We start from the raw sequence: 13530 nt of genomic DNA on the forward strand, positions 1-13530 counted from the left end.
ATGGCGGTTCTGCTGGAGACCACTTTGGGCGACGTCGTCATCGACTTGTACACCGAGGAACGGCCGCGCGGTGAGGCCCGGGCCCCCTCACCTCCCGCCGGGCCGCCATCTCCTTTCCCGCCCCCTTTCTCTGTCCGCCCCCGGGCGTCGACTGGGTGCAGCTTTGGGGCGACTGGTGCCTGCGACCCGGCTTGGTTAGAGGCCTTGAATCGAAAAGTTTTTTTGAGAAGCCGCCGGTCTACTGAGTCTTGTGCTGTCCCCTCGGGTGGCGAGTGCTCATGGGCATGAGTGTCCGCGCGCGCGCGCGGGATGCAGTGTGCATATGTAATGCCCATGGCTTTTATGACTGTGCTGAGCTTTCCTCTAGAACACAACCACTGTTCCTTGATGTGTAGCCGGTAAATCTCGGTGGGAGCTGGAGGATGTGCAGGCAGCAGTGGGTGTGGGCATTTCGCCTGGATGGAGGACAGGCTGTCGGCAGGTGTGCACCGAACCTTAGGAAACACTCATTGCGTCCCTGCTCTGCAAGGCTCGGTGTCTTGATGTCCCTTGATAAGAGACTTACCCTTGAGGATCTGATCTTCCACTGGAGGAAATAAACGCGGCAATCCATTTAACTTTTAAGTGTCGTAGAAGAATGTGTAAGTTGCCATGGAAACCGGAGGAGGGCGTCTTTCTGCTTGGGGGTGGGGAGAAAGGAAGCTAGCGAAGAATGCAGAAACCTTGAACTAGCTCTTGCAAGGAGGAGTGCGGATAAAGGTTGGAATTTCTGCTAGTGGTTAGGCGTGGTTTGAAAGAGTGCTGTGTAAAGTGCAATGGCAGAGTGTTCTTATGTAGCCTGGTCGTATACGTGATGTAGTTTAGGTCAGATTGTGAATAGTTTTAGGTGCTCTGCTGAGGACGAGTCTTGAACTCTTGAAGAGCAGGATTGAGGTTTGGCGAACTTGTTATTTCAGGACGATAAGAGGCAGCAGTGTGGCGAATGTATCACAATAGGGACGAAATGGAGGCCAGGAGAGGTTAGTTAACAATCAGTGTTCTACTCCCCCCCAAGGAAAGCAGAGTTTATCAAAAAGGATGAAACGAGCTACAGCTGCCCACACTTGACTCTCCCCTGGCAAACAGTTTCCTCAGCCATACATACTTCATACTATTGCCTTTACCCCACTTTTCTCTCCACCTTCCTTTTGGCAGACTTTCTGCTAATTATTCAAATCTCAGATCAAGCATGTTTTCTTCTGTGAAGCTCTCCTTTGTTCCCAAGCAGAGTTATCTTTCCCCAGGGCTGTGAGGAGGTGAAGAGGCTGTTCATCACTACCTAATGAACACAGAATGGACAAGCAGTGTTTCTACAAAGATAGCTGGAACACTGAAATCCTAAATCGGCTTCATTTGTTTATATTTGTAAATATGTGATTGGTTATCTACTTGTATAAATAAATACAACCTATAGTAAACATCCAGAATTATTTTCCTTCCTCACTCTCTCCCCTTTCATTCCTTTTTTTTACTTTATATTAGAGAAAATTTAAACATAGAAGTAGAAAGACTCTTGTAATGAGTCTAATGTGCCTACCTCCACTGGATATATTTGTTTATCTAAAAGATGCTTTAAAAACATAACCATATATTACTATCTGAAAAATTTAGCAATAACTCCTTGCTATAGTTTATATTTTCCTATTGTCTCATAAACATTAAAAAATATTTGGTACTTTATGTTAGGATCCAAATAAGGGTCACATGGTATATTGGTTGTTATATCTCTTAAATATCTTTCTATCTATAGACTCTTTCTTACTTCCTTTTTAAAACTTCTTTGTTTTTTGATAGTAGTTTAAGATTCATAGCAAAATTGAGGGGAAGATGCAGAGATTTCCCATATATCCCTACCTCCACACATGCACTGCATCCTCCACTGTAAGTATACACTTATGTTGTGACATTGTACATTTATACTGTAGTGGTACATTGATATTGATGGACTTAAACTGACATATCATAATCACCCCAAGTCCATAGATGATTTCAGGACACATTGGGTGTACAGTCTCTGGATATGGGTAGATCTATCCATCATTACAGTTTCGTACAGAATAGTTTCACTGTCCCCAAAATCCTCTGTGATTTGCCTGTTCATCCCACTCCCCCCAAATCCTGGCTCCTTTTTTTTTTTTAAAGGTTTATGTATACAAGAACTGGGGTACAGGCTAGTGGTATAGGGGTGGTGAGAGGATTTTCCAGAGACAGATGGGGAGCAGAACAGGCGAATTGGCTTAAATACATTGCTGAGGGGAGCAGCGGGCGAGATAGGAGAGGTCTGCTGCACCATGTGGGTCACCTTTCTGGCTGGGGATCAGACTCCTGTTGCAGTAGCTGTGGATTGCTTCATAGTGCTGACGCTTAAGCCCTTGCTCCATTAGGGAGGCCCATCCTGGCTCCTTTTGATCTTTTATTATCTCTAAGATTTTACCTTTTCTAGTATGTTATTTAGATGGAATCTATAACTTTTTCAGTTTGGCTGCTTTCACTTAATAGTATATATGCATTTAAGTTTTTTCCATGTCGAAGCTCATTTCTTTTTAGCACCAAATAATATTCTGTTGTCTGAATGTACTATATCTATAACATACTGAAGGACTTCTTTGTTGCTTCCAAATGTAGGCAATTATGAATAAAACTACTGTAAATATCCACTTGCAGGGTTTTTTTAAAAAAGATTTATTTATTTATGCATACAAAAACTGGAGTATAGGCCAGAGGTGTGGACAGAGTAGGGAACAGAGCAGGCAGACTAACAGAAATACACTGCTGAGGGGAGCAGCCCGGTGAGACAGGAGAGGTCTGCTGCACCATGTGGGTAGCTCCCTGGCTGGGCCACTACGGAGGACCCACGTGCAGGTTTTTGTATTAAGATTTCATTTCCTTTGGGCGAATACCAAGGAACATGATAGCTGGATTGTGTGGTTAAGAATGTGTTTCGTTTTATAAGAAACCCCATGTCCATTTATTATGTTGGTTGCTATAGTTCCTAACCATCTTTTAGCTGCTAGGCCCCACCCCCTTTTATTTTCTTTGTGATCTGGGCCATTTGTCTTAGAAATTTCCCTCAGTTTGGATTTGACTGATTTTTATCTGTGTATCTTTTATTCTTCCATTCCTTCTATTTCTCATTGATTGCTACTTAGATTTAGAGCCTTGGTCAGATTCAAGTTTATTGTTTTGGGCGAGATTATTCCTAGGAAGTAGTCTACTTTCAATGGCTCACCTCTAGGAGCTATTTGATATGTGGTGGGCTATTAGTGATGTTAAAATTGGTTAGTGGGTTCAGGCTTATCCACCTGAACCTTTATGAAAGTGTTCCCGTTAGCTCTTTATCCAGGATTTTGGCAGCATTGATGATAACTGACTAGATCAATGATTTTTGTTTTCTGGTTAAAAAAAAACCCAACTGCTCTTGTATGTTTCTAAGCCAAGAAATACCTTATTATAGAAAAACAACTGAAACCCTAGTATTTAAGACCCTCTAATAGCTTGACCCCACTTTACTTCTCCAGCTTTTTACTCTCTCTTGCTCTAATACTGGGGAATTAAAAAACATTTAAATTCCCACTTTCAGGCTTTAAAAAATGTCCTATCTTAAGTACTCTCTGCTCAACCAGTTCTTGTAATGCTTACCTTAAACTTCAATGAAATCTTCTAATGTTCTACTTAAAATAATTTTTGTTTTGAAGTCTTGTGCCACTTTAAAAATCACTTCTTACCATTTTACTGTTTGAGTACAAATGGTATTATCTGACATGCCCAGTACGTAACTATTTGTTTTCAGGATCTTGGATTAGTATAAGTTTCTTGAGGGTAGGGACAGTCTCATGTTTTTTCAGTTTGTCCTGTTTCTGCCTTGGAGCCTTGAGAATTTGTTAGCATTTCTCCACAACTATGAAATTATTGAGGGCAGAGGCTGCAGCTGATGGCATTTGTGATAGCTGTGCTAAGCACCTGGAAGATACTCTGTCAATGTTTACTGGACAAGCAAGTGAATTTCTATGAGGAAAGTGATAGATGACAAGTATATGGATTTTCGTTAAGGACTGCTTAATACTTGTAAAAACAACTTGGTACCAGATAATTAATTTTCTGTAACTTATGTTTTCAGATGCTCTGTTACATCCTTTCCTGTAATGATATCCTCTTTTTAATTGTTCCTTTTTTTCCTCATAAAACCAATCCATCCATAAGTGCATGTGTACTCCCAGATACCTGTATGTCCTGTTTCAGCTCAGATGATGAAGAAATCCTCAGAAAAAGAGAATAAAAAGATAATTTTAAGATATAGTGCCCTTTTTCGAGTATTACTGCCTTTTTATGATTTTGGACATTTGACTGTTTTGAGGGGTTTTGTGTGATGATATAAATTATACTCTTTTTACTTGTTTAACAATGTTTTTGTGAATTACTAAGATAAATTTAGTATTTTCTTTCTTCCAGCCTGCTTGAATTTCCTGAAGCTGTGCAAAATAAAATATTATAATTATTGCCTTATTCATAATGTACAGGTGAGTTGGTTGATATTAGTCATGTCTTTTGTTATTAAAACCATCTAGCAACCTTCTGAATTGACAAACTATCCTATATATTATAGAGGGATTTCATCATACAAACTGGTGACCCTACAGGGACTGGTCGTGGAGGAGAGTCTGTTTTTGGGTAAGTTCTTTTATTTTTAAATGAGTAAAATAGACTTGCCTTTTAATAATGTTAACGAGCATATTTTAATCTGCATTTTTTAAAAAAGATTTATTTATATATGCATACAAGAGCTGGGGTATAGGCCAGAGATGCAGGGGGTGAGAGGATTCACCAGAGACAGAGTGGGGAACAGAACAGGCAGACTGACTGAAACACTGCTGAGGGGAGTAGCGGGTGAGACAGGAGAGGTCTGCTACGCCATTGCTCCCTGGCTGGCTGGGGAGGCTGTGGATTGCTTCATAGTGTGGTGGTTAACCCCTTGTGCCACCAGGGAGGCCCTGCTTTTTAAATATGGTTCAAATAAATTATACTAACTTCTTTTACTTGCTTAAAACTGTTTTTGTGCCCCACCACCAAATTTTCTACATGTCTATAGCAAAAAATGAGTATTTTGAATCATAGTGGCATTTCTACAAGGAAATGGTAGCTGGATATGTCACTAGTACTCTTACACTTGTATTTTATAACCTTATTATATGTGCTTTCAGTCAACTTTATGGAGATCAAGCAAGCTTTTTCGAGGCAGAAAAAGTGCCAAGAATTAAGCACAAGAAGAAAGGCACTGTTTCCATGGTGAACAATGGCAGTGACCAGCATGGATCTCAGGTCAGGACATGGATAATGATGAGTTTTGCTTTAAAATAAAGGATGGGAAAGAGCCTTCAAAAGTTACCTTTTTTTAAAAAAAAAAAAAATTATACACATAGGAACTGGGGTACAAGGCAGAGGTGCTAGGGTTGGGGTGAGAGGATTCACACCAGAGATAGAGTGGGGAACAGATCAGGCAGAATGATTAAAATACACTGCTGTGGGCAGCAACGGGCCAAACAGGAGAGGCCTACTGTGCCATGTGGGTCACTTCCCTGGTTTGGGATTGAACTCATGCTGCAGTAGCTGCAAATAGCTTTACAGTGCTGAGACTTAATCCCTTGCACCACCAGGGAGGCCCCGCCAAAAGTTACCTTTTTAAACTGTCCAGTAAGGGGCCTCCCTGGTGGCGCAAATGGTCGGTTGCAATCTATGAAGCTATCCGCAGCCACTGCATCATGAGTTCGGTCCCGACCAGGGAACTACCCGCATGGCACAGCAGACCTCTCCTGACTCGCCTGCTGCTCCCCTCAGCGTTGTATTCAGTCAATCTGCCTGTTCTGTTACCCATTCTGTTTCTGGGGAATCCTCTCACGCCCCACACCTCTGGCCTGTACCCCAGTTCTTATATGCATAAATGAATGGATCTTTAAAAAAATAAAAATGAAAAACTATCCAGTAAGAAAGAAATTTCAATCAAACATCTTCGTTAGAAGGAAGAGATTGCACCATTTTTTGCACTGAAAAAACCTCTATTCTTTTGTTCTTTTAAATGTAAGACTTGTCCATTGTGAGGAATTTAAAAAATACAAAAAGGTACAAAGGAGAAAATATTATGCACAATCTCAGTATCCATAGGACATCACTGTCACACTGTAGCCTATTTTCTTTTAGTGTCTATTACTTGTTTCTAAACCAGACACATTGATCACCTTTTATTTGCTGTCTAGTTTAATCCCCAGACAGCCCCATTGGGGTAGATGCTCTTTTTTTTCTTCACAGTTTACATATGAAGAAACCAAACCTTGCTTAGTTTGAATATTATAAGCAATCAGGGAAACATTTGTTTTATGCTTAAGTTTTATATATATTTTTTAAGATTTATTTATTTATGCATACAAGAACTGGGGTACAGGCCTGAGGCGTGGGGGGTGGGAGGATCCACCAGAGACAGAGTGGGGAACAGAACAGGCAGACTGACTGACTACACTGCTGAGGGGAGCAGCAGGCAGGTCAGGAGAGGTCTGCTGCGCCATGTGAGTTGCTCCCTGACAGGGGATCGAACTCGTGCTGCAGTGGCTGCGGATTGCTTCGTAGGTTGCGTCTTAACCCCTTGTGCCACCAAGGAGGCCCAAGCTTTGTATTTTTTATTTAGTATTAATAACAAGTGGGTGAAGTTCCGTGCAGTTAAGGTAGAGTCTTACTTTTGTGTACTTGCCAGTCTGTAACTGATTTGTTTTAATAGGTATATATTTGTATTTATTCTGTGTCTTCCTATATAGTTTCTCATTACTACAGGAGATAATCTTGATTACCTTGATGGTGTTCATACAGTGTTTGGTGAAGTGACAGAAGGCATGGACATAATTAAGAAAATTAATGAGACCTTTGTTGACAAGGACTTTGTACCATATCAAGATATCAGGTGTGGTTATAGTTTTTTGGTTTTTTTTTTTTAAAGTGGAGGCTTTGTTCATACCTTTAATTATATTTAATTTTTTTATTTTTTAAAGATTTATTTATTTATGCATACAAGATCTGGGATACAGGCCAGAGATGCGGGGGTGGTGGTGAGAGGATTCACCAGAGACAGACTGGGGAGCAGAACAGGCAGACTGACTGAAATACACTGCTGAGGGGAGCAGCGAGTGAGTCAGGAGAGGTCTGCTGCACCATGTGGGTTGCTGTCTGGATGGCCGGGGATTGAACTTGTACTGCAGAGGCTGCAGATTGCTTCATAGCGCGGTGCTTAACCCCTTGCGCCAACAGGGAGGCCCAATTATAGTTTACTGTCTACATGTACTAGATATTTTAAGACTGTAATGGTTGACATGTAGTGGTAATGGCAAAGGCCATCATTTCAAAATGTGAATGGAATACATGATTCTTACAATCCTTATAATAAAAGGACCTTTTGTCTCTTTATAGTTGTACTAATTTTTAAATGAGTAAAATAGATTTGCCTCTTAATAATGTTTTTTTTTTTTTTCTAAAGATTTATTTATTTATGCATGTAAGAACTGGGGTACAGGCCAGAGGTATGGGGGGGGGGTGAGAGGATTCACCAGAGAGAGTGGGGAGCAGAACAGGCAGATTGAAATCCACTGCTGAGGGGAGCAGCGGGGAGACAGGAAAGGTCTGCTGCACCATGTGGGTTGCTCCCTGGCCGGGGATCGAACTTGTGCTGCAGAGGCTGCGGACAGCTTCATGTGCTGAGACTTAACTCCTTGCGCCACCAGGGAGGCCCCTCTTAATAATGTTAACTAGCATATTTTATTTTTTTAAAACATTTATGCATGTAAGAGCTGGGGTACAGGCCAGAGGTGCGGGGGGCGGGGTGAGAGGATTCGCCAGAGACAGAGTGGGGAGCAGAATAGTCACATTGACTGAAATACACTGCTGAGGGGAGTAGCAGGTGAGACAGGAGAGGTCTGCTGTGCCATGTGGGTAGCTGCCTGGTTGGGGATCGAACTCATGATGCAGAGGCTGTGGATAGCTTCACAGTGCAGTGCTTAATCCCTTGTGCCACCAGGGAGGCCCCAACTAGCATATTTTAATCTGCAGTTTAAATATGGTTCAAATTTAGATACTCTTTTTATAGTTGTACTAGTTTATAATAGCTTATATTAGAAGAAATTATTAATAGTTCATTTTTAAATGTAGATTATTGAGAAATATGGCAAAAGTACTAAGATTTGGACATATTCTGTGTAATGAAGAATAATAAATATAATATCAAAAAATGGAAAACAGCATTACTAATTGTGAAAGTATACTCTGGTAATGTCCTTGTATAATAAAACTGAAGAACTTGCAGGGTTTTTGGCGTTAGAGAAACTTAAGGTATTTGTTACTATCTTTATAAAAAACAAAATGTGGATATGAAATAAATGTATACTTGATATGGATTTATTTTGTAAGGATAAATCATACAGTGATTTTAGATGATCCATTTGATGACCCTCCTGATCTATTAATTCCTGATCGATCACCGGAACCTACAAGGGAACAATTAGATGTGAGTAGCCTTTTTGGGATTTAATGTATGTGAATATTAATACTTCCCACAGATTCAGTTTTCTAGTCTATTAGAACTTTTTTTTTCCCCCCCCACAATAATGATCTTGCTTGATCAGTTACACTGGAACAAGTTTAGAGTTCTTTTTCCAGAGATACTGATTTTTTAGCTCTCTTTTTATTTCCCTAAGGTTTTTTTTTTTTTTGTTCCACCAGAATAGCCTTTGTCTGCTAATAGCCTTAGTTCTAGAAGCTTATATGAACACCTTGGGATAATGTTTTTCTTACCTCCTAACTCTAAATAGGAATATGGCTTTCAGATTAATTTAAACTCATCTTTTCAATTGGAATACTCGAGCCATGCTGAAATCCAGAAATCTGTGCAACAATACAGACTTTTCCCCAGATATTTTTAAGATACAAATTTCTGCTTACTAAATTTACCTGCATAGTGGGATTGGAGACTTAATTTCTAAGGTCAGTTATTGTCTGCATTCAACACTTAGTTGGATACCAGATCGTTTCTAAATAGATTTTAATTTTGATTTATAGTAAATCAGAAGTACTGTTTGGCAAATATTATTGAATTAAATCAATTTTTAGAGTTTTGTAAATTGTTCTAACACACTTGATGAATTAAAAATAGTGCATGATGTTTCCCATGATTCTCAGGTTTTTTGTTCTTTAAGGATATGTGAGTAATTTCTGTCTTATAGAGTGGCCGGATAGGAGCAGATGAAGAAATTGATGATTTCAAAGGAAGATCAGCTGAAGAAGTAGAAGAAATAAAGGCAGAAAAAGAGGCCAAAACTCAAGCTATTTTATTAGAAATGGTGAGATGATTTTTATTCATTATTTTAGTTTATTCAATATTTCTGCAATATTTAAAACATACTCATTGTGATTTTATTTCTGGCTCTTTGATAGTGTTAAAATATTTAAAAATTCAAGTTTTTTTCTGAATTAAATATTATATGCCATAATAGGTTATGTAAACAAATCTGTCTCCATTGTCAATGTAGTGCCAATTGCCTTTTTATTCATTATTTATTTATTAAGATTTATGCACACAAGAACTGGGACATAAGCCAGAGGTGCAGGGGGTGAGAGGATTCACCAGAAACAATGGGGAGCAGAACAGGCAGACCCACTGAAATACAGTGCTCAGGTGGGCAGCAGGCGAGACAGGAGAGATCTGCTGCGCCATGTGGGTAGCTCTCTGGCGGGCCGGGGATCAAACTCGTGCTGCAGTGGCTGCGGATAGCTTCATAGTTTGCATCTTAACCCCTTGCGCCACCAGGGATGCCCCTGTTACCAGATTTTTCAATAGCAGAAGTATAGGCAGTGCCGCAGGAAAATGGGTTTGCTTAGTTTTGAAACTTATTGTTTTCAAATAATTTCAAATCTGTGGGAAAATTACAAAAACCACTGTACCTTTATATACCTTTCTACCTAGAGTTACCAATTTTTAGCATTTTGCCTTTTCTTCTTGATCATTCATTCTTGCTCACTCTCTTTTTCTGATTATACATGCTCACGTGCATATTATTTTTTTCTGGGCCATTTGAAAATAACTTACAAATATCATTTCTTTTCACCTTTTAAATTCCTCTGTATTTCCTAAGAACAGCGGTACTATATAATATATTCATAGTGACCAAATCTGGAAATTTAAAATGGGTAGAAAGTTTTGTTCATTTTCTAATTTTGCCAGTTATTTCTATAATAGTTTTTTCAGTTATTAACCTTTATAACTTCTCCCTTAATATCTAGAATCCAGCTCATGGTTGATCATCTGTTATATTTAGAAGACTTCCTTAACCTGTCTTTATTTTTCATTTAATTAACATTTTTGAAGAATACAGGTCATTTATAGACTACTCATCAGTAGACTACTACTGATGATGGTGATTAGATTCAGGTTATATAACCACAGCCAGAATACGACTTGAGTGAATATATATTATCAGCATGGACTTGTTTTGTTTTGTTTTTAATAAATAGACTTGATTTTTTAGCGCAGTTTCAGGCTTACAGAAAAATGGCCTGGAAATAGGGTTCCTATATACTTCCTCACTCTTCCCCAGCAGTTTCCCTTTTATTAATATCTTGCATTAACATGATACATCTGTTACAGCTAGTGAGCCAATATTGAGACATTATTAACTAAAGTCTCTAATACACTTTTTATCTTGTATATCCTGTGGATTTTGACAAAGGCCATATATCCTGCATTATAGTTTCATACTCTAAAAACCTGTGCTCTTCATGTTCATCTCTCCCTCTCCCCCACCCCCTGGCAATCGCTGGTCATCTTTTATTGTTTATGTAGTTTCATATTCTCCACAATGTCATATAGTTGGAATATATATAGTAAATGGCTTTCTCAGATTGACCTTTTTACTTAGCAATGTGCATTGAAACTTCTTCCAAGTTAAAAGATAACCTTGTTCTTTTCCAAGTTTTGACAAGTATGAATAAATCTACTCTGAACATTGTGTAGATTTTTGGTGGATATAGTTTTTTCTTTTTTTTTTTAAACTCATTTAACATGTTTAGTAGGTGCACAGTAGATGGATTATATGGTTTAGCTTTGTAAGAAACTTTCAGGTTGTCTTCTAAAGTGACTGCACAGGTTTGCATTCCCACCAGCAGTGAGTGAGAGGCCCTGTTGCTCCACATCTTTGCTTACATTTGGTGTTGTCAGTGTTTGAATTTTAGCCATTTTAGCAGGTCATCCTGGGCCCTTTTGAGTCTCACTATATCAGGTTTCATCTTTTATTTTCTAAGAATGTCAGTTTTTCTTAATTCATTTGTGTATAATAAACAATTCCATTAATATTTTGCAATATTAGTTTCCAATATCATAGTTGGTAGAAATATTTGAAATGTTGATATAGTATTTTCAAGTTATCTTTAAGTAATATAGCAAATTCTTTTCAAACTCAACTTTTTTTCTTATTTGTACTTCCTTTAGATGTGGTATTTTTGCCATGTGGTGCTTGCATTTTGGAATTTTTACTGATATGCTCTTCTTGGTGTTCCTTGTTGGGATACTGCTTATTGGACATAGGTTATTTTTTTTTCCATTTTTATTATTTATTTATTCATTTATTTTTATTTATTTATTTATTTTTTAATTAATAAATTTTATTTTTATATTCCCCATACAATTGCAATCCCCCCATTCTGACCCCAATCCCTCCCCTCCCCCCATTCTGACCCCAATCCCTCCCCCCCACCCCCCAAAAAGTGTCTCTGGTTCATAGTTTTTGTTGATTTTGATTTTCACTTTCTTATAGTTATTCATTTTCCTGGTCCCTTATTTAAGTTTTCTAGATCCCTGCTATGAGTGAGACCATCCGGTATTTTTCTTTTTCTTTTTGGCTTATTTCGCTGAGCATGATCCCTTCCAGCGTCATCCATGTTGCTGCAAATTGCATGTGTTTATCTTTTTTGAATGCTGAGTAATATTCCATGGTGTATATGTACCACATCTTCTTGATCCAGTCATCTATTTTTGGGCATTTGGGCTGTTTCCAAAGCTTAGCTATTGTAAACAGTGCTGCTATAAACATAGGGGTGCAGGTGTTCTTTGGAATTGATGTTTCTGTGTTCTTTGGGTAAATACCTAGGAGTGGAATTGCTGGATCCTGTGGAAGCTCTATGTTTAGTAGGTCCAGAAATCTCCACACAGCTCTCCATAGTGGTTGGACCAGTTTGCACTCCCACCAACAGTGCAGAAGAGTTCCTTTTTCTCCACAACCTCGCCAACATTTGTTGTTGCTAGTTTTTTTAATATGTGCCATTCTCACTGGTGTAAGATGGTATCTCATGGTAGTTTTGATTTGCATTTCCCTGATTGCAAGTGATGTTGAACATTTTTTCATATGCCTGTTGGCCATTCGCATTTCTTCTTCAGAGAAGTTTCTTTTTAGTTCCTCTGTCCATTTTTTGACTGGATTATTTTCTTTGTTGTTGTTGAGTCTCATCAGCTCTTTGCAGATTTTTGTGATCAGTCCTTTATCATTAGTGTTGTGTGCAAAAATTTTCTCCCAGTTGGTGGGGTTTCTCTTTGTTTTTGTTATTGTCTCTTTTGCTGTGCAGAAGCTCTTTAATTTGATGTAGTCCCAGCTGTTGATCTTTGCCTTCACTATCACTGCTTTGGGTGATGTGTCTGTAAAGATGTCTTTGATATGCAAATCACTTAGTGTTTCGCCTATATTTCCTTCTATGTATTTTATGGTTTCAGGTCTTATGTCTAGTTCTTTAATCCATTTTGAGTTGATTTTTGTATATGGTGTGAGGTAGTGGTCAAGCTTCATTCTTTTGCATGTAGCGACCCAGTTTTCCCAGCACCATTTATTGAACAAACTTTCTTTGCTCCAATGCATAGTCTTTGCTCCTTTGTCAAAGATTAGTTGACCATAAATCTGTGGGTTTATTTCTGGATTTTCTATTCGATTCCATTGGTCTGTATGTCTATTCTTGTTCCAATACCATGCAGTTTTGATGATTATGGCTTTGTAGTATAGTTTGAAGTCTGGGAGTGTGATGCCTCCATTCCCTTCTTTTTTTTTCAGGAGAGCTTTGGCTATTCGGGGTTTTTTGTGATTCCATATGAATTTCATCAATAATTGTTCTATTTCTTTGAAGAATGACATTGAAATTTTGATTGGAATAGCATTGAATCTGTATATTGCTTTTGGTAGGATGGCCATTTTAATAATGTTTATTCTCCCAATCCATGAGCAGGGGATGTCTTTCCATTTCTTTGTGTCTTCTTCTATTTCTTTTAACAGTGTTTTATAGTTTTCTTTGTATAGGTCCTTTACCTCTTTTGTTAGATTTATTCCCAAATATTTGATTTTTTTTGTTTCAATAATAAAAGGGATTTTTTTTTTATTTCTTCTTATTCAGATTTAATGTTTGTATATAGGAAGGCTACTGACTTTT

At 38.4% G+C, this 13530-nt stretch overlaps 1 protein-coding gene across 1 annotated transcript in view; it reads left to right on the forward strand.

The window, feature by feature from the left end:
- PPIL4 (peptidylprolyl isomerase like 4) overlaps positions 1-13530 on the forward strand; it is a gene marked incomplete at its 5' end in the record, with an annotated part of 42589 nt that continues 29059 nt past the window's right edge. The window contains 7 exons of the mRNA XM_084228569.1: positions 1-70; positions 4489-4556; positions 4643-4707; positions 5238-5355; positions 6840-6982; positions 8479-8575; positions 9291-9407. Of these exons, the coding sequence (XP_084084695.1) occupies positions 1-70; positions 4489-4556; positions 4643-4707; positions 5238-5355; positions 6840-6982; positions 8479-8575; positions 9291-9407 (678 nt within the window). The remainder of the gene's footprint in view (positions 71-4488; positions 4557-4642; positions 4708-5237; positions 5356-6839; positions 6983-8478; positions 8576-9290; positions 9408-13530) is intronic.

Source organism: Talpa europaea (assembly GCF_964194135.1).
Source record: "Talpa europaea genome assembly, chromosome: 2".
Taxonomy (NCBI): Eukaryota; Metazoa; Chordata; class Mammalia; order Eulipotyphla; family Talpidae; genus Talpa; species Talpa europaea.